At 39.8% G+C, this 27,358-nt stretch overlaps 1 protein-coding gene across 10 annotated transcripts in view; it reads right to left on the bottom strand.

The window, feature by feature from the left end:
- BCAS1 (brain enriched myelin associated protein 1) overlaps positions 1 to 27,358 on the bottom strand; it is a 148,077-nt gene that overhangs the window by 19,564 nt on the left and 101,155 nt on the right. For 5 of the 10 annotated variants that reach the window (XM_073682751.1, XM_073682749.1, XM_073682750.1 and 2 more), the window contains exons 7-13: positions 21,559 to 21,711; positions 18,610 to 18,645; positions 15,180 to 15,359; positions 4,677 to 4,718; positions 2,900 to 3,058; positions 1,935 to 1,976; positions 1,414 to 1,581 (exon numbers count right to left, since the gene is read on the bottom strand). In XM_073682751.1, the coding sequence (XP_073538852.1) occupies positions 1,414 to 1,581; positions 1,935 to 1,976; positions 2,900 to 3,058; positions 4,677 to 4,718; positions 15,180 to 15,359; positions 18,610 to 18,645; positions 21,559 to 21,711 (780 nt within the window). The remainder of the gene's footprint in view (positions 1 to 1,413; positions 1,582 to 1,934; positions 1,977 to 2,899; positions 3,059 to 4,676; positions 4,719 to 15,179; positions 15,360 to 18,609; positions 18,646 to 21,558; positions 21,712 to 27,358) is intronic. The other 5 variants (XM_073682748.1, XM_073682752.1, XM_073682755.1 and 2 more) reach the window with 5 other exon arrangements.

The following is a 27,358-nucleotide window of genomic DNA, read 5'->3' on the forward strand; positions in this document are numbered from 1 at the left end:
GATCTGTCATAGTGATGTTCTTTCTGTTATATCCTTGTTAACCTTTCCCCTGAGGAAGCCACTTTGTTAGTGGCGATACACGTAGGGAGTTTGTCTACCCTGTTCTACTTTTGCCTTCTCCTGTGTCTTTATTTACCCCACATCTAATGGACACCATCACTTTCTCTTTAGCATTCTTGTTATATTTTTGCAGAATTTATTTAAGGGCATAATTTCTATAATATCTAAACCAACTCTTTTATTACCCACTACTATAATGGTGCCTTTTGCTCCTTACATGTATTTTTTACTTTATCCGTATTAGTTTGGTTTTCCTTATTAAAAGAAATGATATATATTTCACTGTTGTACTGATACATCTGGGCTGTTTTTTTCAATTCTTGCAAATTATAAATCCTGCACTTTACATCTCATGCCCATAGATTATTGTTGGTATAACTTTATGGAATTATTACTTTGTATTTATTACATACCGTAGTTATTACTAACTTTGGTGCATTTAACGCGTTGCTGAGTCTACTCAAAAATGTAAGCACTGTATTGTAATGCAGAGCAGGAGGCAGTCTTCCCTTATTCCAGGGGCCCCTGGTTGGTACTAGTCAATGGGACTTTTTAAATGTTTTTTTTAGTCTTGGGATGATTAATAAATACCATTTTATTGGTGATTCTTGCCGTTGGCATACTCCTTTTTCTTTATTTTAGCATTATTTTTGATATTTCTTCAATAGTGTAAGCTCGTCTGTAATTACAGGAATAATGCCCCCAAAAAGAGCACAAGCCCCTTATGAATGTCAACTATATTACCTTCATGAATGCTCCCATCACTATTAACCACATTGGTGCCAGCCATATTGTTATCCAATTTATAGCTACCACACTACTCTCCATCAATACTACCTACACTGATTCATGCTATGATTACAGTGCTCCCAATGACAACCCTGTCACAGATCAGCTGACAACTCCAAGCTCACACTTGGTCCCTCACATGTAAGCTGCCACCAAGCAGTTAACTTACTTCCTGAAATCTATAATCCATGCAAGGAATAAAGAACAAGCTGACTATTCATTCAATTATGTCTCTTTCTTGTAACCCTTTACCTTAGATAAGGAGTAATGTTGGGTGGGTGCAACAGCTGTTCAGGGGCATTAAGAAGGGCCTCCTTTGGCTGAGGAGCCAGCTGTGCCCTAGCTAACTACCTCTTCTGTTCACCCCTTGTCCCAGCCATGAATGCAGGGGTAATTCTTCTTTATGATGCTCGCTTGTGGTCCTAGCCTTAGCCTAGGTGCATAGCAGGGCTGAGTTCACAATCATGGACGTAATAAGCTAGCTATCAGTTTCCAACTCTTCATTCTAGTCCAATAAGAGATACAATTAATGACATTGATATTATATCATTTAATTTTGCCAACCTTCCTCCAGAAGGGCACAGAACGGGCCACTGCTTCTTTTTGGGGTTTTTCACTCTCAGTTTGCTGTGAGTCAGATTCTAAAGGTTTTGTGTCTGGTGTGAGAACCTGTTCTGGGGCCGACTTCTCCGCGTTTATAGAAACAGACACAACAGGCTGCTCTACCACAACCTATAACAGAGATTAGTCATTAGATGGGAGGGAGGTGTTATATAGGAGGTCACACGTTATGACATATCCCAACTGTAATAGGGTAAGACTACAGATAGGTAGTGATATTGGGGGAGATCTATTATCAGTGTCTTAGGATGCAAAAATTAACAAGTGGGCTCAACATGTGGCATAAAAGCAAAATGGTACATGTGGCATGCAATAGTTAACTAACCCTAAGATGGCTATACATAGAAATAGTGTTACAGTAATAGAAATCACCATTGTAGGATAGTAGTATATACTTTGTCATTTTGCTCCTTACTACCCCATTACTGGATAAAATGTGTACTTGTTCTACAGGGTTCACTTACATTGTCTTGTATTTTACGAGGTTGGGGATCTCCTTTAAAAGACTAGAAACAAATATTAATAAATTAATAGAGTTAGGATGTTAGCAGACAGATATCAGACAACATAATTGGAAAGATTGGATAGTAACACAGTCAGTAAGATTGAAAGAAGATGTGTATTGATCTAATATTTACCCTCAAGATGTAAAAGACAAGGAACTTCATCTTACAGGAAAAAAAAAGGTCCTTCCCAACTCTGAATATGACAGATCAGATGAACCACCAATATCCAGTAATCTAGTGCAAGTGACCTGTAATATTATGGCTTCCAGGCCTCTGTTAACATCTTTCATCAAATCAGCCATCACAACTTTCTGAGGCAGTTGGTTCCCCAGTGTCACTGTCCTTAGAGTAAAGAAATCCGTCTAGACTAGTGATAAAACAATCCTTCTCATAAATGAAGTGACTGCCACCTTATTATATTTAGAAGCCTTTAACATTAACCAAAGCTTAGTTTTTCTAATCACAATCATATAATTCTCTACATACAGTGTAAAATTTTTGCTTCATAGTCACCACTAGAGGGAGCTAAGGAGCTTACTGTATGCAGTGTTATTATTGAGGTCAATGAATGAACAGTCTGCAGTAACCTCCTGAGCTTACGCTATTGGTGGCTGCAGACACAATTGTAGAGTTCTCTATCAGAAGACCTAGTCTCAGAACACTATATAAATAAATTATAAAATGATCACCAGAGATTTTTGATCCCATTCAATTATATATATATAAAAAATAGTGTGAACATTCCCTTGAAATACAAAATGATGTAGCATTGTATGTGTAGCAAGTTCTTGTCTAGGGAAGCAAGACTGAAAAGACAATAAAGGTTGCCCTTGTTAGTTGAGCAGAGTATGTAAACCTAAGCTTTGGGTGGAAGATGAAGTCAGCATATAACCCATGTAGAAAGCACCAGATTTTTTTCAAACCTTTCTCCAGAAAGGAACTGAGCGTGACGGTGGCTCCACCACGGGTTTCTCATTCTCCTGTGGTTGGATGTTTGTGTCAGGTAGTTTAGTGTCCTCGACCAAGATCTGCTCTGGGGTTGAGTCTGCAGACGCAGATAGTGTTGCCTGCTCCTCTACACCCTACAACATGGATGTATAGTTAGTAATGGTTAAATAGGTGTTTTCAAATCAGAATATGGCATAATTATCTGATAGCATAGAGTAGATGTAAGTTGGAGCCACATCTAACAACTTGGGTCCCCTGATCTCCTCCATTATATCTAGTGAAGTGGCCACCTGTCACAGCATACAACCAAGCAAATGAGGAGGTGGCTGCTCCCGTACATTGCTTTCTTCATTTACTAGTGTAACAGTTATAACAGCCAAGCAAGTGGAACCCATGTTATTAACATAGGTGTGAATCCCAAAGGTGCACATAAATGTTTGATTTGGGAATACCTCTTTAACAGTGGAGGGGTATGATATAACCTCTGTAATGATATCATCCTGTATATTTAGATTGGGTGGATATACTACATTGCATCACTTATGTGATATAAATCCTGGAAACTGATCTCAAACTGTTTTATTAGAAAATATGAATAAATAAATATCCCTCTACAGATACTGTATATATATGTTATCACTTTAAAGGAAATTTGTCACCTTGAGAAACACTATTTATCTGCAGATATAGCAGTACAGCCGCGTTCACAGTATAACGATTGGTGACTGTAACCGCTCCCTGCAGAGACCCGATGACTGGGAGCGAGAGGCTGCAGAGAGAATAAAAGTTAATTTTCTCCCTGTATCCACGCTTCCAGTAGGCCAGCAGCTACATAGGGTTTAAAAACTATTTACCTGCAGATTACCACTATACGTGCAGGTAAATAGCATTTCTTGAGGTGACAGGTTCCAATGCTTTTTTTCATCTAAAAGGGAACCTGTCACCTTTGAAAATGCTATTTACCTGCAGGTATAGAGTTAATTTATAGATAGATCGCATTAAAATGCTGACCACCCACCTTACTGAAAGCGCAACTACTAGGGGACAATGAACATTTTCCTCCTGGGTGGCGCCATTTTTCAATCATGGGTGTGGTGCAGGGAGCGATTACAGTCACCGCTCACTGCACCACTCACTATACTGTGAGCGGCGGCTGTAAGGGACATGCCCGGCACTTTGACTGCTCATTTTGCACAGATGTGCTGCAGAACTGACTCTCTATTAAAGTTCCGGGGCATGCTTACAACCGAAGCTCACAGTATAATGAACAGTGAGTGTAGCTGCTCCGTGCACACCTCCATGACTAAAAGCTGGTGGCTCCTGGAAGGAAATAAATAAATTTTCTCCTGGTATAAGCACTTTCAGTAATGTGGCCAGAAAGCATTGTTTACACTATTTACCTGCAGAATAACCCTACATCTGATGGTAAGTAGTGTTTTCCGAGGTGACAGGTTGTCTTTAAATTCTCTTCTACCTATATAAATACAGTATATTAATCTTCTATCCTGCTATAAATAATCAATGTAATTTCTGATAGGAAATGAAACAATAAATACATAGGAAGAAATATTAATTCTAATAGCTATATAATTTGGGGAATAGATCAGCCAATTTGGGGAATATATATATATAGAAATTTGTATAAGATGATTTAATAGTTAGAATGAAATTTTATCAATGAACTTGGTGATAATTTTTGATGAGTTTGCCTGTGATGGCTCATTGTTACCCTGTATAATGCAATGGACTTACATTCTCCTGGATTTTATTGGACTGTGGTTCTCCCTTAAAAGACTAAAGAAAAGTTATATGTTAGATAATTTGTTAATGGATTTTTAACATCTATAAAGTTAATGTATAAAAGAACATTTTGGACCACGCCAGAGGCTGGATTATCACTTGTTTCATCTGATATATTGTTTTACTGCAGCTGATGGAAAAGTAATAATCACACAGTGCTGTTTTTACATGTGAAAAACCACCCTCCCACAATTATCCGGTTTCTAAGAAAATATCAAAACATTGAGTTTGTGACAATTGTTAAAAGGGTTATTTCATTTTCTTAAAGGGAACCTGTCCGCACAATCCACACCCAAACTGTTTATATGGTCATGTTGCGCTTTGAAAAATATCATTCACCGCTTTACTTATACAATCTGTTTCTCCCTTACTGAAAAAAAACACACTGGTTTAATTCATATGTAATAAAGCTTTTAATGTTCTGGGCATGATCAGAGCACTTCCCAAGTATTCGCCTCTCTGGCTCTATTCTCCGCCCATCCCCACCTTCTTTTCCTTGACTGAGAGCTTACTGACTGTGTAGTCAATCCTGATGAGCTGTCCGTCAAGCAGAGGAAAGTGGAGCGTTGCAGGGAGTATAGCCAGAGAGGCAGAGACTTGTGAAGTACTCTGATCATGCCAAGAGCACTTAAGCTTCATTTGCATATGATTTAAACCAGTGGTTTTTTTCAGTCAGTGAGCAACTGATTGCATCATTGAAGGTGTGTATAACATTATTTTTCAGGGAGCAACATGACCATATAAACAGTTTGGGGATTAGGTTGGTGGATAGCGCTGACAGATTACCTTAAAATGGGTAAAATTGCAAACTGCTTGTAAAAATAAGCAACTTTGCAATTTTATCATTCATTAAAAAATGTTCTGTTCTCAAGAATGGAGGAATTTTTAATTCTATTGTTCACTGCTCATTGCTTAGTAACTGGCCACCCCTGCAGCCCATCAGCGGTGGCTGGTCTTCTAAGCAAGAAGCGCAGTGCTTAGAACCCCTCTTTCTTTACAGTTTGCGAGCGCATCACTGGAGCTTTGTGACACTGCACTCCTCTGATTCTGCAGAGACAAGACTGACTCTGCTTGCAGCATCAAAGAGCGAACAGTTCGGGCCAGTGTCACAACCATGCCTCTAGTCCAGGGGTGGGCAATTCATTTTTCCAAGGGGCCACATGAGACTGACTGTTTTGGGGGCCCAAACTTAATTCTGCTCATTGTTATTGTTTTATATTAATTTTTATGACTGAATATTGAGCAGAATTATATCTGCTACTGTTAATACACGTTATGATAGGGCTTATTGTAACTTTTATTCTTTACCTGTAGCAGCGAATCAACACCATAACATTTACTGCTTTTAATAAAGTAGCAAATCATATGCTCCTGCTATGAAGTCCTTGTACCTTGATTAACAGTTTTCAACACAATATGCTATCCCCACACAGCCCCTCATGTTCGGTATGAGCTCCCCAACATGTCCCACATGCGCAGTAAAATGTATTTAAAATAAAAAAACAAAGTACACACTACTCACCTCACCCTGTTCTTCCTCAGCTCCGGTCTGCACTGAGCGGTGAGGCACAGCTGGCATGATATAATGATGCCATCGCGCCTGCAGCGCTCTCAGACACATAGGCTCAATAATGGAAGAGGGAGCCGTCTGCTTCTTGTTCCATCATTGATTTCACCAGTATCAGTATCCCAAGGATGCAGATATCAGAGAAAGTGAGACAGTAGGTGGAGGGCGGCCGTGTGGGGCGGGATGCCACTGCATAAAGCCCTCTGGTCCGCGGACTGCACCAGAACAGCCAAAGGGCCGCGTGTGGCCCACGGGTCGCACTTTGCCCACATCTGCTCTAGTTCGAACTGACAATCATCTGAAGCACACTACCACAAAACAAGCAGGAAGACAGGAGGCTGGAGAGTAGTGCGCTCTTGAAGAGTGAACACTAAACAACCGCTTTCATATTACACGGGCTCTTTCCCAATCATCAGCTTGTGCATACATGCTACCGATCAGCCGATGTTGGATTGCTCATGCAGGCCATCAAATAGTCTTCTTTGGCAACACATTGATCCGTGTAATTTGGGAAAGTGCTGCAACCAATAAGCACACGGTATGGGGAAAAAAAGATTGAATTAACGATTGTTCTTACAAAGTTCTAACGATTCTGACCCCATATAGTGTGTATTGGCCGGTGCGTACAGGCCAGAAATTAACATTGATCGACTTGTTTATATTCGAATATTCGAATTGCAGTCATTTATGGGGAGAAATCTGATCACCTAAATGGACCTTCACTGTAAGTTCGCCTTGGCCAACATATTATTTTGTAAATCAGAAAACTGTTACAATACAAGCGAAAACACACAAAATGTATGTGCAGGACCCCATTAGATGTGAATCATGTACTATGTCCTCAGCACAGACACAAGTGTGAGCTCAATTGTTGAAGATCTGAATAGGAAAAAATGTATTGGTTACCTATAAAATGTAGACTATGTTTACATGCTTTTTTCCATATTTATCTGCAACCAAAACCTGCTCTTCTGCCAGTAAAAACGCTGCATTCAAAATGCCCATTTTGTGGAATTTTTCACTGTCTTTACCCCCTTTTTTTGCAGCTTTTTTGGGTGCAGATTACATGTGTGCTTTGTCTACAGTGCATGTTTAATAAAGTTAGTTTTATTCACCAAAAAAGCTTCAAAAATGTTTGTTGCAGAGTTTTTTATTCACTTTTTCACTGCTTTATATAGGTGAAAACTGCTGCATAAACGCTGAAAGAATTCAAATGCTGCAGATTTAAAAAACGCTGCAGGTCTCAAATTCAGTCAGGAAAGAAAAAACAAGCATGGCCATGAGATTTCTGAAATCTCATAGCTTTTGCTGGTACTGTGAAAAGTAGCTTTTAATTTGCATAAAAAACACTGCATAAAAAATGCTGCATGTGAACATAGCCTAAAAGAGGTGGTCCAGTTTATATATTTTTTTCTTCAAAAGGTAAAGAATATGATAAAGCAAACTCTTTAATCTGCTCCCTCTCTTCTACCCGCTGCTGGGTATACTCTCGGGCAGTTTATCACATGCTACCTAGACTTGTGACCAGTGTCAGTAGAGATAATGGATTATACTAGGATTACAGTATCGGTTAGGGCAGTTTCAGACGACCGTATAAATCGGACGAGTGCTATCTGTGGCTTTGATGGACAGCACTCATACCCATGTTATTCTATGGGGCTGTGCACATGTCCGAGGGAAAAATTTCAGCATGCACGATTTGCCTTTGAGAATCAGATGGCACTTGCCCATTGAAGTCAATGGGTCCGTGAAAAAAATTGGTCTGATTTTCACGACTGACTGCATGGAGAAGGTAGGGAAACTTTTTTTTTTTTTCTCTCTCCACTTCTGAAAAAATCGGATACCACTCTGATCAGAGTCTGATTAGCATAATTGGACAAATTTTCTCGGATGGAGAGAAAACAGTCGTCTGCACCTGCCCTAAGGCTATGTTCCCATAATAAGCTTTTGAGGTTGCAGAATTTCTGTACCATTTCTGCTCCTTTTATTTAAATTAGGTTACTTGGGGTTTTTCATTGCGTTTTTGTGTTTTTTTAACATGATTTTATCACGTTTTTGACACTGATTTTTTTGTCTCTTTTTGGTAAGTCGTGTTTTAGATAAAGCTGCTTAGTTATTGATACTTTCTGGTATTTGGCTTTGAGAAAACTTTATTGATGTACTTAGGTGCAGATTACATGGGTTTTTAATGCGTTTCCGACTCAAACGCACTAAAAAAGCATGTGTGTTTCTTACCTGTGGATTTTCCGCATCTAATGCAAGTCTATGGGGAAAATCTCTACATAAAACTCAGCGTACCCACAAGAAAAATTGAAATGTTGCAGATGGTAAACACGCACCTTAGGTCACTTTACGCGGAGTAAAAAAAAAGTACAGAGGCCAGGAGATTTCCAGAAATCCTATCTAAAAATATGCAGAGTCAAAAATGCACCAAAAGCTCATTGTGGGAACATAGCCCTGTAATTGGGGCTCTTATAACATCATCATCATCATCCAATCGTGAAAAAAAGAAAACATTAAACCTTCCATATAAAATATCATTCTCAGGCTGACACAATGTTCCCAATTTCTGGGTTGTTTTTGCAAGAAATGTCACATGTGACCAGTCCACGGAGCAGCACACAGAGATCCCATAACATGTACAATACAAGGATTGTTCTATTGTTCTGACCCACAGCCCAGTCTTCTCATGACTACACAGGTGATATTATTCCGCCGTTCCTCAAAAAGCACAAATAAAATAAATATGTCAGCACGGAACATAGATTTTTTTATACTGGGAGGCTAATAAAACCTTTTAGTCTTGGTCATCACTTACATAATTATTTGCAGTAAATGGCTCTACATGTGCACTTGTGGCCAAAAGTTTTGAGACTGACAAATTTTGGTGTTCACAAAGTTTTCTGCTTTAGTTCTTCTAGATGGGAAAATAACTTTGCAGGGAGTACAGGGATTGGACTGCAGTGGAGTGGGGCAAAAATATTTTCTCTGACGCCCCTTCAGCAGGGGTATACATAGAAATCATGGGGCCCCATAGCAGAAGTTCTAATTGGGCCCCCACCACACCCAAAAAAAATGAAATAAAAAAATGAAATATTTGTCGGGGTCACAGAGGAGCAGATCTCACAACTTTGCAGCCTTTACAAAGTAGGTTTACTCCTGCTGAAGTCCTAGATTCTTCTTTCATTGCCCCCATAAAGTATGATTGCCAACAAAAGTGCCCCCCAAACACAGTATGATACCCCCATGGTGAATTCCTCCACATTAGCTTCCACATGCACGGTATAATGACCCTACAGTGCCCCACCTCAACTCCCAAGGCAAAGTATGGTGACCCCAAACAGTATGATGATCCCCCAACGGTGACCCACATTCAGCCCTCCATGCAGTATAATGGGCATATATACAGTATAATGGCCCCACACCTCTCCACATTGTATAATGGCCCACACTAGCCCTCCATACAATATAATGGCCCCCACACAGCCCTCCACACAGTATGATGGACCCCACACAAACCTTCACACTGTATAATTGTTTGCATACAGTATAATGGCCCCCACATATTATAATGGCCCCACATAGCCCTCCAAATATTATAATGGCCCCACACAGCCTTCCTTATAATATAATGCTCTCCCCATGGTCCTCCATAGAATACAATGCTCTCCCCATGGTCCTCCATAGAATACAATGCTCTCCCCATTGTCCTCCATAGAATATAATGCACTCCATATGGTCCTCCATAAAATATAATGCACTCCCCATGGTCCTCCATATAGTATAATGCTCTCCCATCGTCCTCCATATAATATAATGCACCCTTCATGATCCTCCATAGAATAGAATGCACTCCCCATGGTCCTCCATATAATATAATACTCTCCCCATGGTCCTCCATATAATATAATGCACCCTGCATGGTCCTCCATAGAATATAATGTACTCCGCATGGTCCTCCATAAAATATAATGCACCCTTCATGATCCTCCATAGAATATAATGCACTTCCCATGGTCCTCCATACTCTATTATGGTCACAAGTCACTGATTTAAAAAAAATTACAATACTCGCCTCTCCTCGTTCCGATGCTCCGGTCTCCTGAGTGTGTGGTGTGAAGCACCGCACATCTCAGCACAATGGGTGCTATGTAATGACGTCATCGCGCCCGCCGCGCTGAGACGTCAGACGCAGAGGAGGAATTATGGGGGAGGAAGGGTCAGCTGACACTCCCTCCTCCATTATCATTGCTTATGATGACAATGGGGATGATAGGCAGGGCCTGGTGCGGGCGCTGGCACCGGGCCCCTCTGGCTCACGGGCCCCATAGCAGTCGCGTGAACTGCCGCCATTGGCGGTACGCCACTGGCCTTCAAACTGTTTGGAATGTCTGGAAGAATGATTGTCTGGAGAAGAAAAGTAAGCATTACCATGAGTCCTGTGTCATGTCAACAGTAAAGCATCCTGAGAAAATTCATGTGTGTGGGGGGGCTTTTCATCCATGGAGGGGGCTCACTCACAATTTTGCCTAAGAACACTGCCATGAAAAAAGAATGGGATCTAACATCCTCCAAGATCAACTTCTCCCAATGATCCAGGAACAATGTGGTGATGAACAATCTTTTTTTCCAGCAGATGGAGATCAAGTCACAAGTCAAAAGTGATAACTAAGTGGTTCGGTGAACAAAACGTTGAAATTTTGCGTCCATGGCAGGAAACTCCCCAGATATCAATTCCATTAAGAGACTGGTGAATCCTCAAAAAGCAAGAGGACAAACAGAATACAGAAATTGTAATAAACTCTGAGCACTGATTAGACAAGAACGGGCTGTCATCAGCCAGGATTTGGCCCAGAAGCCAATATCCAGCTGCCAGGATGAAGGGCAGAAGACTTGAAAAATAAGGGCCAACACTAAATGTTGCGTCTTTGCATAAACTTGATGTATTTGTCAATAAAAACATCTTATGAAATGCTGAATTGTACTACACTAACCAGAGAAACATCCGACTAAAAGATCTAAAAGCAATGAAGCAGCAAACAATGTGAGAGCTAAAATTTGTCAGTCTCAAAAAGTTTGGCCATGACTGTCCGTAAATATTAGGGTATGTGCACACGATGCAGAAATGAAGCAGAAAATTTCTGCATCATTTCTGCATCTCCCTGGCAGAAAAAACGCATGCAGATTGTGCATGCGTTTTTCCTGCAGAATACATGCGGATCCACATGCAGATTCACATGCGTTTCCGCATGCAGATTGACAAGCGCTTTCCAGGCGATTTTAGCATCACCTGGAAAGTGCTTGACAACTAGGTCACACTATATAAATCCATGCAAACAGCATGGATTTATATAGCGTGACCCGAGAGAGTGTATATACTTACCTCCGATGGCCCGCGCTGTCCTGCTTTACAAAGTTCCCGGCTGCCGGCAACTTTGAATTGAAAGACCTGCCGACGTCAGCGTCACGTGACCCGTCACATGACTCTGACGTCAGCGCAGGTCCTACAACTCACTGCAAGCGCCGGGAACCAAGCGGGAGCGCTGCGCGGGCCGACAGAAGGTAAGAATACATTTATTTTTTATTTTATTCTTGTTTTTACAGCTTTTTTAATGGTACCTGGGTGTGGATGAGACTCTCCTCTCCTCCACACTCGGGTACCATCCGCATATTAGAACGCGCCAATAGCGCAAGTACAGATGCTGTCTTGCGGAATTGGCGCGTTCTAATGCAAGTCAATGGTGGCGAAATCGCCGCGTTTCCGCAAAATTAATTGACATGCTGCGGATTTTTGACCGCAGCGTTCACGCTGCGGAAAAATCCGCATCATGGGCACAGCACATGCGGATTTCCATTGGGGAACATTGCTTCCCTTCTACCATGCGTTTTTCATGCGTTTCCGCGGCGTTTACGCAACTGTAAAAACGCCGCGGAAACGCATGAAATACGCATCGTGTGAACTCAGCCTTATACTAAATTCAGTGGCTGAATGAACTTCAAATATGACTATTTTTATATACCAGAAATGTGCACAGAGTAGTTGTCCCTTTTCTTCCCCTGGCTTCTCTGTTACCAAATTATGGTACACTTAGATGTGCCAATTTTAGTTCATCAATGCACCTTATCGAGCGCTGACCGACTATATGCAAGTCCATTGACACTTGTTTACTGGTTTGGCAAATACTGATGGGAACAGAACGACCATTAATATGATAGGTCTGTCTGCACACATCATCGTGTTATCAGCAGCACATTCCCTGTTTAGGCTGTGTGCCCACGTAGCGTTTTTCAAGCGTATATGCTGCGGAATTTCCGCAGCGTAAACGCTTGAAAAACGCATGTAGATCCGCACCCCATGGTCCCCAATGGCATTCCGCAATGTCAATGCCCATGCTGCGGATTTTTCCGCAGCGTATATGCTGCAGTCAAAAATCCGCAGCATGTTCATTAATTTTGCGGAAGCGCTGCGGAATCAATGTGCGGATGGTACCCAAGTCTGGAGGAGAGGAGACTCTCATCCAGACCTGGGTACCAAAGAACCTGTAAAAAAAAGAATAAAATAAAGTTTATACTTATCTTCTGATGTTTTCCCTCCGTCGCGCTGTTGTCTGAAGGACCTGCCACGTCATTGAGTCATGTGACCCACCACATGACTCAATGACGTCACCGCAGGTCCTGCACACAACAGCGTGAGCCGCTCAAGACTCCGGACGGGGCAGAGAATGCATCAGAAGGTGAGTATAAAGTTTATTTTTTTATTTTTTACCATTCTGAACAAGTTGTCAAGCACTTTTCCAAGTGATGCTTGGAGAAGTGCTTGATAACCCGCATGCGGAAATGCATGCAAAGACGCCTCACAAACGCTTCTACCTGGCGGGAAAACCGCATGTAATATCCGCATGCGATTTTCCCGCCAGGGAGAAGCGTAAAAAATATGCTTCAGGTCCGCAACGTGGGCACATAGCCTTACATGGAGTGACACTGCCGATAATAATGATATTTATGTCGGGATTAAAGACCCAATCACCTGACAAACAAGCATTTTACTCATTCGTCAGGTGATTGCTGGCATGGGCAGGAATGAGCATTCTTATTAACACTCGTTGCCAATTATCTGCCTATCTACAGTTGAAACCAGAAGTTTACATACACTATATGAAAAGAAACATATGCATGTTTTTCTCAATATTTGAAATTAGAATAAACCTTTCCCGTTTTAGGTCAATTAGGATTACCATAATTTTTAATATTTGCCAAGTGCTAGAATAATGAGCGAGAGAGAATGTTTTAAGGCATTTTTATTACTTACTGTAAAGTAAAAAGTTTACATACACTAAGATTACTATGCCTTTAAGCCCTTAATAACTTTGGGTTTTTCTGTTTTTGCGTTTTCATTTTTTGCTCCCCTTCTTCCCAGAGCCATAGCCTTTTTATTTTTCGGTCAATATGGCCATGTGAGGGCTTATTTTTTGCAGGACGAGTTGTACTTTTGATCAACATCACTGGTTTTATCATATCGTGTGCTGGAAAACAGGAAAAAAATTCCAAGTGCGGTGAAATTGCAAAAAAAATGCAATTCCACGTTTTTTGTTTTTTTTTCACCACGTTCACTGAATGCTAAAACTGACCTGCAATTACGTGACGGGGTCACCGATGGGCCGGGCTAATGCCGCGCTTCCAGCACGGCGCTGTTAAATGCCGCTGTCAGAGATTGACAGCGGCATTTAACTGGTTAACAGCCGCGGGTGGATCGCGATTCCACCCGAGGCTGTTGCGGGCACATGTCAGCTGTAAGAAACAGCTGACATGTGCCGGGTTCAGTGCGGGCTCAGCGCTGGAGCCCTCACTGAGCCGGGGATGATAGCCTAGGGCGTACTAATACGCCCTAGGCTATTAAGGGGTTAAACAATTCTGGACTACCCATATGATGATGTCATGTGTTTAGAAGCTTCCCGAAGCATACTGCTAAAACGGTAACAAAGTGGCTTAAGGATAACAAAGTCAATGTTTTGGAGTGGTCATCACAAAGCCCTGATCTCAATCCTATTGAAAATTTATGGGCAAAACTGAAAAGGCAGGTGCGAGCAAGGAGATCTACAAACCTGGATCAGTTACACCAGTGTTGTCAGGAGGAAAGGGCCCAAATTCTGACCAACTATTGTGAGAAGCTTGTGGAAGGATATCCCAAACGTTTGACCCATGTCATTTAGTTTAAAGGCAATGGTACCAAATACTAATGAAATGTATGTACACTTTTGACTTTGCAGTAAGTAATAAAAATGTCTTAAAACATCCTCTCTCTCTCATATTATTCTGGCATTTGGCAAATATTAAAAATTTTGGTAATCCTAATTGTCCTCAAACGGGGAAGGTTTATTCTGATTTCATGTCGGATATTGAGAAAAACATGCATATGTGTCTTTTTATACGGTGTATGTAAACTTTTGGTTTCAACTGTAAGTGCACCATACATTTCTACTGTGGCATTTTGTAGCAGTTGATCTGAAAAAATAAAACCTAATATCCCCATAATTATCATTCTGTATAGTCGTCAATGATCTTGAAATAACCTTTATGATGCTGAGATGTTGTGTGCAGAGATAATATTTCATAGTTTTAAGGTTGAAAGAAGACACATTGAAGTGCATTAAGATCAACCTATAACCTAACATGTTGATCCAAAGGAAGACAAAAACCCCATGTGGCATATGCTAATTGCCCCATATTAGGGGAAAAATTCCTTCTCGACTCCACATACGGCAATCTGACTAGTTCCCTGGATCAACGTCCTATCTCCAAAATCTAGTACCCATAACCTGTAATATTATATTTATCAAGAAAGGCATCCAGGCGCTCCTTGTTACTGGGTTATATCTGATTGTACTGACCTTCCTCCAGAATAGTTTGGGTCGCGAGGCTGTGGACTCCTTAGCAGCTTTGCTTTCTCCTTCTGAGGCTGTGATCTGTGTTGGGACATCAGAGGATTTAGGGTCCTGGATTACTACCTGTTCTGGGGGCGACTTCCCTGAGTTTACAGACACAGACACAACAGACTGCTCTACCACAACCTACAACAGAGATTAGTCATTAGTAAAAAGCTTTTAGTACAATTAAGTAACAATTATACCAACATAGACGGGAAATAGAGTATTATTGTTATTATTATGTCTCGCTATCTGTCTCCTATCTACAGTATGTATCTATCAATGTATCTAAATATCTATCAATCTATCATATCTATTTATCTGTCTACAGTATCTATCAATGAATCTATTGATCTAGCTATATATCTATAGTATCTATTTATCGTATCTATCTAGTCTACAGCTGGACTCCCATGAAGGAGTAGAACCATCTCAAGGAGGATCACAAGGAAATGGACAGCATGTGACTTAAATATGAGTGTCTGAGCAAAGGGTCTGAATACTTATGACCATGTAATATTTAAGTTTTTCTTTTTTAATAAATTTGCAAAAATTTCTACATTCCTGTTTTTTTTTTCAGTCAAGATGGGGTGCAGAGTGTACGTTAATGAGAAAAAAATAAACTTTTTAGAATTTACCAAATGGCTGCAATGAAATAAAGAGTGAAAAATTTAAAGGGGTCTAAATACTTTCTGTACCCACTGTATACTATCTATCTATCTATCTATCTATCTATCTATCGTGTCTACAGTGGGGGAAATAAGTATTTGATCTCTTGCTGTTTTTGTAAGTTTGCCCACTGACAAAGGCATGAACAGTCTATAATTTTAAGGGTAGGTTAGTTTTAACAATGAGAGATCGAATATTAAAAAAAATCAAGAAAATTACTTTGTATAAATTTAGATATTTTTTTTGCATTTTGCAGTGAGAAAGAAGTATTTGATCCCCTACAAACCATTATGAGTTCTGGCTCCTACAGACCAGTTAGACGCTTCTAATCAACTCGTTACCTCCATTAAAGACAGCTGTCTTACATAGTCACCTGTATTAAAGACTCCTGTCCACAGACTCAATTAATCAGTCAGACTCTAACCTCTACAACATGGGCAAGACCAAAGAGCTTTCTAAGGGTGTCAGTGACAAGATCATAGACCTGCACAAAGTTGGAATGGGCTACAAAACCATAAGTAAGACGCTGGGTGAGAAGAAGACAACTGTTGGTGCAATAGTAAGAAAATGGAAGAAATACAAAATGACTGTCAATCAACATCTATCTGGGGCACCATGCAAAATCTCACCTCGTGGGGTATCCTTGATCATGAGAAAGGTGAGAGATCAGCCTAAAACTACACGGGGGGAACTTGTTAATGATCTCAAGGCAGCTGGGACCACAATCACCAAGAAAACCATTGGTAACACATTACGCTTTAAAGGTTTAAAATACTGCAGTGCCCGCAAGGTCCCCCTGCTCAAAAAGGCACATGTGCAGGCCCTTCTGAAGTTTGCCAATGAACACCTGGATGATTCTGTGAGTTATTGGGAGAAGGTGTTGTGGTCAGATGAGACAAAAATTGAGCTCTTTGGCATTAACTCAACTCGCCGTGTATGGAGGAAGAAGAAGGATGAGTACAACCCTAAGAACATCGTCCCATCCGTAAAGCATGGTGGGGGAAACATTATACATTGGGGGTGCTTTTCTGCAAAGGGGAAATGACGACTGCACCGTACTGAAGGGAAGATGGATGGGGTTCAGTATCGCAAGATTTTGGCCAACAACCTTCTTCCCTCAGTAAGAGCATTGAAGATGGGTTGTGGCTGGGTCTTCAATCAAGACAATGACCCAAAACATATAGCCAAGGCAACAAAGGAGTGGCTCAAAAAGAAGCACAGTAAGGTCATGGAGTGGCCTAGTCAGTCTCCAGACCTTAATCAAATAGAAAACTTATGGAGGGAGTTGAAGCTCCGAGTTGCCAAGAGAGCCTCAAAATCTTAATGATTTAGAGATGATCTGAAAAGAGGAGTGGACCAAAATTCCTCCTGACATGTGCGCAAACCTCATCATCAACTACAAACAACGTCTGACTGCTGTGCTTGCCAATAAGGGTTTTGCCACCAAGTATTAAAGGGGTTGTCCACTTCTATTCAAAATAGCCCAATGTGTTTTTATGCTGAATAGAAGCTTTTTTCTAATTACCTCCCTCTGCTGTTTCTGCCTGTGAGGGGCGCTATCACTGTCCGCTCACAGGCATCACGTGACCCCCGGCTGCAGCCGGCTCTGACATCCGCTGATGTCACGTCATGATTCCGGATGCAGCCGGGGGTCCCTCTTCTGCGTTCCACGGTGGCTGCTGGGTTGTGGGTGGGGTTATCCCGCGCGTCACACCCAGCATCTACCCCGCGCTTTCCCTCTCCCCATTCATAGGGAAAGCGCGCGGTGGATGCTGGTGGTGACGCGTGGGGTAACCCCGCCCACAACCCAGCAGCCACCGTGGGGACCCCAGCGCTGAGTCACGCCTCACTTTACGTGACGTCAGTGGGGGGGTCACGTGCGGCCCGCGATAGCGCCGCTCACAGGCTGACACAGCAGCGGGAGATAATTAGAAAGAAGCTTCTTTTCATCATAAAAATATATTGGGCTATTTTGAATAGTAGTGGACAACCCTTTTAAGTGTTGTTTGCCAGATGGATCAAATACTTATTTCTCACTGCAAAATGCAAAAAAATGTATCTCATTTATACAATGTGATTTTCTTGATTTTTTTGGATATTCTATCTCTCAATGTTAAAACTAACATACCCTTAAAATTATAGACTGTTCGTGTCTTTGGCAGTGGGCAAACTTACAAAAACAGCAAGGGAGCAAATAATTATTTCCCCCACTTTTTCTATGTATCTATCTATTTATCTATCTATTGTATCTATCTATCTATCTATCTATCTATCTATCTATCTATCTATCTATCTATCTATCTCCTCTACTTTCTGCATTATAGAAGAGCATAGTATTAATTACTGGTGTACGTCTCCTCTTGATACCACTTATGATCTGACTGGAGATCGGGGTAGAAGCTGAACAATGACTGAATTATGAGACACAGCAGTGTGATATGATTGTGTCCTCATACAATAAGTGGCTTCCAGTGCAGGCTTTGAATAGTGACAGCCCCAGAAAGAAGTCACCCTATTTATGAAATATAGCCCTTAGACATCTCACTTAATAATTGCTACAAATACATGATATGCCTCTATGTATGTATGTGTCCAAATGAGAATCTGTGACGGGCAGGATGGTTACTGCTTATTATTATATATTAATTAGAGGAAGTTAATAAGCTTATAATGTAAATCATGTGAATCAAGCAGATGGACAGAATACATCACAACTTCTACTTACTTTGCTGCCGCTTGTCTGCTGCTCGTCTTTTTTCGACTGTCAAGAAAATAAAAATACATCATTTGATTCTGAAGAGCAATTAACGCGTTTCTAGTATTTCAAGGAAGCGATTATCTTCTGATTGTTATGATGAATTAGTTAATGTTAATAATAAGGAGCTGATGCAGTAATCGGCCTTTCACATGGTGTGATGATCACCCGAAAGATCGATCACGATTATTGCTGTAATATCAAGCGAGAATTTGATCATTTGTCGTTGATCACGTCGCTTTTATTTTTTGGTGGTCACCACTTCCCGCAATGGAAACAGACATCGGCCTGTCACTTGTAATGGAAAAGACATTCTGCTATTTTTCGATCCTAGTACATTACACCTTACCTATATTGTATGCATTGCTGTGGTTGGAGGGAACTAGGTAGACACAGCGGTGTCCAGAATATTTAGAAAGTGACAGAATTTTTCTAATTTGTTCCCCATACACCAACAATGAATTTGACACTAAAGTTGATGGTCACACAATTATTTCCTTCGGAAGAAAAAATAAATATTTTTTTACAACGTCTAGCGAGACAGCAGCACTCTCAGGGAGGTGGACATATCATGGCTACATTTAAGAGACACCTTTATCAATGTAAATTCAGAGGATCTTCCTAAAATGAGACCAATGGCAACAGTGAAGAGCAGAATATCCATATTAGACTGTATTAAAAGACATCTAAAATGCTTCTGAAAATATATTCCTTGAATGTATGATATCAACATGAATGTCTTATGATGGGACGTGAACCGTACACAACCACATCATCCATCATACATGGTGAAGGCAGTGCTATCTCACGGGTATATATGGCTGCCGGGTCAACTGAGTCACTAGTGTTTCTTGATGATGTGACTGTTGATAGAAGTAGATGGATGAATTCTGAAATGTTCTGTATAGAGCTCTATCCATTTTGCCAAGCCACTTGCTACAAAACTGATAGAATAGCGCGTCACAGTATAGACGAATAATGACCAAAACATACCTCTTAGAGTTAATGAGCTCAGGGATATTGCCTTTAATGGGCCCCACTCAACTATGCTCAGCGCTGCAACGCACGTCTGTCTGTTATAATCAAGATCCAGCAAGGTCGTCACATGAGCACTGCAGCCAATCAGCGGCTGCTGATCAGCTGTAGCATTCACATATTGTCCAAGTGGAAGAAACAGTGTTGACCCCAGCAAACTGGTGGGGAACATAGAGGAGTGGTGTCGGGCTGGGAAGTGAGCATCATTTATTTTTGTTCACCTTTCTGGATCCATTAAAGAAGAACTCCGACTTATTATTATTTATTGATTAAATTTGTGAGTGTATGTGCATGCATGATAGCCTCCTCTATCCAGGCTATCAAGGTGACCCAACAATCTCACATAACTATACCTTCTTTTCACTGACCTCCAATACGTCCCTAGGAGGATCATGAACACCAACCTGAGTTTCAGGTAATGACAAATATAACAACCGGGTTTTATTACATATAAACCTATACTTTATCCTCTTATTTCTCTTCTCAGCCTCCTCCCAAGTGGGTTTATCAGCACCCTACGGAAACTCCATAGTACACCCTGACCCTAGAGACGGTCCAGGTATTAACTACTGGGTCCTTGATACATTTACTTTTTGATTACCACTAAAACTCTAATCTTTATCTTCTTCTCTTTCCATTCAGGGAATGACCACTACCTCACCCTAAACTCTCCAGCATTCTAAACAGTCACCCAGGTGACACAACTGCTAACAGCAACCCGATCAATAGCGGGGCTCCGCCCCTGGAAGCAGGACTGCCCTCAACACCCCCCTTCCCCCTAACTTTTATCTCCATATTCTATGTTATTTTAGCCTTAATACATTATTTATATTTTAATCAAGACCTAGGAAAATATTGTATTTTTAAGGAGCTGACTCACTATTTGTTGATATCCTGACTTCAGGCTAACTGAATACAAGGGATTTACATCCATATATTAATAGTAATATTTATATTAATCTTAGTTTGATCAATTACTTTAAGCCTGTAAATACATAACTGTGGAACACTACTTTTATTGCAGTACTGTGAAAGGGAACCTCGCTAGGGACTGGTCACTATAAAAAAGTGAAAATTGGAAATCTCAATGTTGGGTTGACTAGTAGATAATAATGAGGATATCACATCAACATTTAGTGAAAACCGCGATAGTCAGGGGTGACCGAAATGTGACTATTATAGGTCATACTGTACATGTACACTAGGTTGTGGGAAAAAAGTCAAACTATAATAATGCATAACTATATACTATATACTTTTATACTATACATAATTATATATATATATAATAATGTATTATATATATTTATACTTTTATACTATATGCTTTTAATAACTATATACTTTTCAATGTAATATCTTATTTTTTGTAATATGGCACTTCACACTTTCCTAAAAAAATGTAAACGTTCAGGATTTTTTAAAATTTTAAGAACTGTAGGAATAAACTTTCCATTCCCTGATTGTAAAAAAAACATTTGTCCCACAGGTAGAGGCAGTATTTCTGGCTTTAGATAAAACTTTTCAGACATTATACAAAGTGAAGATTTTACTTTTCAGCTTCTTCGCAGGCAGTGCGTCACCTAAAGGTGATTCCAAATATCTGATCAGCAATTAGTTTCATTAGAAGACACAGAACTTCCAGATATAATGTGAGTTTCTTTAGATAAGTAGCTCGCCGTCAATTTGATGACATTCATTAGTATAATTAATACTAACATGGTAAAAGCTCACACACAGTTGAGGGGTGTCATGACCTTAGTGGATTAGTGAATGACCCAGAAACACTGTTTTGCAGATGGTTAATTATTGTCAGGACCCCAAAAGTCCTTCCAGCAGTCACCATCTGTTGTAAGTCAGTGATTTCTAACGGTCTCTACAAACCTTCTGCTTAAACAATCTGCTAAGTGTCCCAGACTTGGGGCTCTCCGACTTCTTCAGGTTTTTGGCCTCCATCTCAGAGGTTTGTTGCACAGAACTCTTATGTTTTTCCTTTTTAGAAGATGATTTTCTGAAACCTCCATTCTCTTTTTTCTTCTTGTGAGAGGTAGAGAAGGGCACATTGGTTACTTTTCATTCTTTCAGATATATTGTAGGTAACTTTTTTGATGTAATAATAATAATGATGATGATGATGATGAAGAAACTCTGGTCATAAACACCTTAGAAAAAATGTTGGATCATTGATGAATTATAGCTTGGTGACTTTGGCAGTAATAGTCTGGTGTATTATTTTTTAGGGCAATGTCGGCATTATCATGCATTTCATATGTGGTGAATCGTTGGTATAAAATTGTGGTCTGAAGGCCACCCATCATGTGTGCTTATTATGAATAAAGGAAAAAAAAACAAAACCTCACCCCACGTTCAGTATAATACATCAAATGCCATCTTTCCTCAAAATGTTCACTAGAACTTCTCCATAGCAATGTAGGATCAAGTTCTAATATACCTAAAAAGGACAGATATGTCGGCCGGTCAGAACTGTAGAGCCCCAAATACACTGGAGTAAAGTCAGCCAATATCGCCGAGCTTGACCGTCAATATAACATGTAATGGGGGATTCCCGACTCTTCCCCAACAGTTGACGTCCCCCTTTTGTTTGGCAGGGAGATGACCCATTGCCAGAGGAGTCAGGCAGTAGCTCTCTCATAAAGAACACTGAGCACTCAACTGAGCCAGTGTTGCTGTGTATTGAAGGAGCAGGGAGTGATAACTGTTAGCTAAGCGATCATTGATCCAACAACTATCTAATGTTTATGGGGGTACTTATTCTTGGCCAGCTGTGCCAAAGGCATAGCATGGACATGTTGGGGTGTGGTGGTGCCCACCTGCCGAATCCATCATAAATGAAACCACTTTAGTGATGTAACTTACACCAAAAATGTTACTCTAATCCCTGACTAGAGTAACATTTCTGGCAAGGCGTGCGCTATAGAGAAGATGCGCCAAATTCATTAAGTGGCATTTATCTCTTAATAAATTCAGTGCGTCTTACCCCACCAAGCCCCTTCATTACGACTGTAATTTTTTTTAATCAGTCCCTTTGTTTCCAATCCCTGATTAGGCCCAAAACTAAATCTATTAGTGACACAGTGGTCTATGCTGCTGTTTTGAGGCTTGACAGTGACGCAAGTCTGTGCTTATGACAAATTCCTGAGAAGCCAAGATGAGGGAACCTTTTTCCTGACTAAACCATATCAAGCAATTGGCTCTCCATGTTCTTTAAAAAATAGTGGTAGAGATCTCGCATTATTGTCTTAGACTGAAAGAAGGAGCCGCACTCCATATTCCTCCTACCAATAAGGAGCCATAATGTGAATCCTTTGCCTGGGAAATGAATGAGAAGGATCCTATCTGATTTTTCAATAAGATCTCTAGAAGAGCCATCGCTACTGTTGAACTCATTAATGGAGTAGATGGGCTTATACGTTTAGAAAAGGGTGTGTATGAAAAAAAAGAAATGTGATTTAAATTTTTTTTTAAATATTTGGGGTCCATAGATCAACACCCTTTATCTACCATCGAGCATCCTACTGTTGTAAAATGTATTTGTACATGCACATTAGGCCACGGTCCCACTATCAGTATGTGGTCAGTATTCGGTCAGTATTTTTTCTCAGGAGTGGGAGCCAAAACCAGGTGAGGAACAATCAGAGAAAAGGTATAATAGAAACAAGTCACCAATTCTCCATTTATCACCCACTCCTGAGAAAAAATACTGATCAAATACCGATAGTGGGGCTGTGGCCTTAAAATAGTTCCAGGATTGGTGTTCCAATGGGGGAGGAGGTGGCCAGTGCTCAGAGTCCATTTAGATGGTTTCTTTCTCGAAATTTCTTCCATTCCCCAAAAAACTGATACCTCATTCACACACAAAAGTCTTTTCTAAATCTTTTTGTTTTACAGTAGTTGTGTATATGGGTTGATTTTATTTTGTTGTTGTATGATATGATTTTTTGGATGCTGTATCGGTATTATACCGACATTGTATAATTGTACTATTTAGATACTCTAGTATACCTTTATGGCAGTCTAATGTAAAGAAAAACTGCAGTGGTAATATTTATGCACTATACAGCAGTATTATTAGGATAGTATGGTAATATTATTTACCATTACAGTATGGTAGTATTATGTACTCACTCTTATGGTAGCATCATATGGTATTATTTGATAACTTCATCAGTATAATTTGGAAACTGTATTATACAGAATATAGATAGATATATATCTATATATAAATTTACATATATATGCATATATACATATATATAGACATATATATATAACTTATACTGCATTGCATTATTTCATCATTAAAATATACTAAATGGCTGTATAATAAAAAAATAATTTATAGTCATAATATTTATGCACTATACAGCACTATTAATAGGAGAATGAATTGCAGTAGTGTGTGGTAGAGTTTGATCATTGTACCAGGATGCTTTAGAAATAGTTTGATGGTATTATTTGGGCACTGTAATATACTTTATGGAAGCATAATTTTAAAAATGTATAGCGGTAATATTTATGCACTGTATGGCACTATGATAATTACACTGTATGGGTCCATTATGTTGACACCTGTATATCAGTATATTATTTAAACTGTAATATCGCAATTTGACATTGTTATTTATTCACTCTATGGCAAAATTATTTTAATAAAACATTTGTAATTCAGCACTAAATCTTTTCACAAGATGTCAATTTCCCCTGTAGAGTTAATCAGAATAAAATCTTAAAGGGAAACTGGCAGCACATTTTTACATATGGAAGTAGCGAAATGGCCATATAAGTGCTCATCCAGTAATAAAAATGCTTCTTTTGTTATAAAGATCGGACGTGCCAGTCACGAGAAAACTAACCTAAAATCCATAAGCAAATCTGACTGGCAGTGCACTGGAGGCGTGTCAATGCACTTGAATGCCTTCTTCCAAGTGCATGGACACTCCTCCAGTGCACTTCCAGCCTGCTATACGTATGGCTTCTAGGCTAGATTTCTCATGACTGGTACATCCGATCTCTATAAAAAAGTTATAGTTTTTATTAGCTGACAGGCACCTATATGGCCATACTGCTATTTCCATGTGTAAAGCTATCTCTGGTCAGCTTTAATGCACAGGCATTGAAATAAAAAATGACAAAAAAAATAAAAAATTACGATCCAATTGACCTGCATTAGAACTCGCCAATTCGGCAATGAATTATTAAAACAACACGTTTCTAGAGCCAACCGCTCTTCTCATCAGGTAGAAATAAAAATATACATTTAAATTAACCAACATTCTTATAAAACCCCTCAACCAGGTGTGGGTGCTCAAATTATTAATTATTTAACCCCATCCCTGCTGCTTTATAGCTCCACAGCAAACTTGTCCCATTGTCAATGCAATGCATATTAACCTATATACTGCCAGTGTATATTAGCCTGTATGCTCTATACATTCATTTAATTCTTCAAGGACTAATGTAGATAATTTAAAAATCCAATAACTTTCTCTATTTATCGGCCTTTGATATCTATCCGTGAAGCTGACCGATATTTGTTCATGAAAAATTGCCTCGATAGGCTAACTCCATAGCGTAACTCCATTTTTAATGTTTGACCTATGTTTATTCTTCCTAAGATGTATTGGCATAGTGGTCCATCCCACATACTGCAGTTTGCACTGACATTGTAGGACATAAATCACATATGAGCTTTGACAATTTTTTTTTTTTTTTTATCAAATAACACTCCCCTGTGTCTGATATAAATTGTTTTTTTGCCTGACTGTATCCATTTACAACTCTTACATTTTTGATTGCCACATTTGAAAGTTCCATTATTGGTCAATAAGTTATATACATTCTCCTAAATGATAATTAATCTGACTAGGCGCTATCCTATTTCTCAGATTCTTATTGCGTCTGTAGACTACCACTGGATCAGTAGGTAGATTTTTTGATAAAATAGGATCACCTCTCAAAATAAACCAATGTTTTCTGATGGCTTCTTCCGCTTTTTTATAGGATTTATTAAAAGTTGTTACAAAACTAAATTGGAACCTATTGTGTACAGAGACGGTTTTGTGGCAATCTTAGCTAAACAATCCTTCTGCGTAAGCCTTCTGGTTTTGTCTAAAGCATATTTTATAAGTTGTTTGGGATATCCCCTTTCTAAAAAATCTGTTTTCTAAAACATCAGAGTTGTGCCTGAGATTGCACAACGATTTGAGGTGAGCCTTTTCAGTATTGGACTTGAGTAAGCCTGTCTGGACTGATTCACACATAGGAGCACTTCTGTTTATTTATTTAAGACCATGGCCCCACTATCAGTATTTGGTCAGTATTCGGTCAGTATTTTTTCCTCAGGAGTGGGAGCCAAAACCAGGAGTGGGTGATAAATGCGGAATTGGTGACTTGTTTCTATTATACCTTTTCTCTGATTGTTCCTCACTTGGTTTTGACTCCCACTCCTGAGAAAAAATACTGACCGAATACTGACCAAATACTGATAGTGGGGCTGTGGCCTAATCCACAGGCAGACACTATGACATCAGCTAAGAGATTTACTACAACTTTGTATAAAAGGCCTCAGCTCGTTCACACCACGGCCCCCTCTTTACAGCAGGTTGTGTACAATGGAGACATGACTCTTCATTCCATACGAATGCGATTACTGGTTCTAAGGAACATCGCCGTTCATCCTATATCAGTTTTACTCCTTGGTTGGAAGCTTTTCTGTACAAGGAGCCTGACAGATGGAGAGATGTCTGTAATGCTTCGTGTCCAAAAACTGGGCTCGGCATGCTTGCTCAGCCTGACCGGAAAATAAACAAGCTCTCCAGCAGGATATGCAAATGCCAGGAGGCTGTATGAAAGGTTAGAGCTGAGTTGTGCTCTGGTGCTGGCAGCTCCCCAGTGTCCAGCTGTCAATTACAGCACTATTATGTTTATGATATCATTATAAATCAGCAGTCATCCATTTCCAAACAGTAAGATGCCCGGGGTATGCTCTATGCACATCATTATCTGCATTGTGGAGCATAGCTGTGCAGTAGTAGAAGTCACCTGTTGGACACATTGTTTAAAGAGAAAAAAAAAGTACATGCTACAATATACATTGTTGTGTTGGCCAACTGTATAGGAAAGTACAATTACTGCACTTTCTCATACAGTAATAAAAGGTATGTAAGTAATGGGAGATTCCCTGACACATACATCAAATGATGTAGCCTTATACCAGCATGGTCCACATTACTATACACAAGAATATGCCCAGGTTATACCAGCTGTACATACTGTATATAATTATATACAGAATATACCCAGGTTATACCAGCATGCTCTATATCACTATATACTGAAGATGTATAACTTATACCAGGTGTACATATATAATTATATACAGAATATACCCAGGTTATACCAGCATGCTCCATATCACTATATACAGAAGATGTATAACTTATACCAGCTGTACATATATAATTATATACAGGTAATACCCAGGTTATACCAGCATGCTCCATATCACTATATACAGAGAATATATAACTTATACCAGCTGTACATATATAATTATATACAGAATATACCCAGGTTATACCAGCATGCTCCATATCACTGTTAGAACTCTCCTGTTAGGTTTTTTTTAGTTTGCTGGTCACATGACCATTTTTGCCTAAAGAGC

This window comes from Phyllobates terribilis, unplaced genomic scaffold, assembly GCF_046119375.1.
Source record: "Phyllobates terribilis strain yellow unplaced genomic scaffold, ASM4611937v1 Scaffold_5__5_contigs__length_657084704, whole genome shotgun sequence".
NCBI classification, from domain to species: Eukaryota; Metazoa; Chordata; class Amphibia; order Anura; family Dendrobatidae; genus Phyllobates; species Phyllobates terribilis.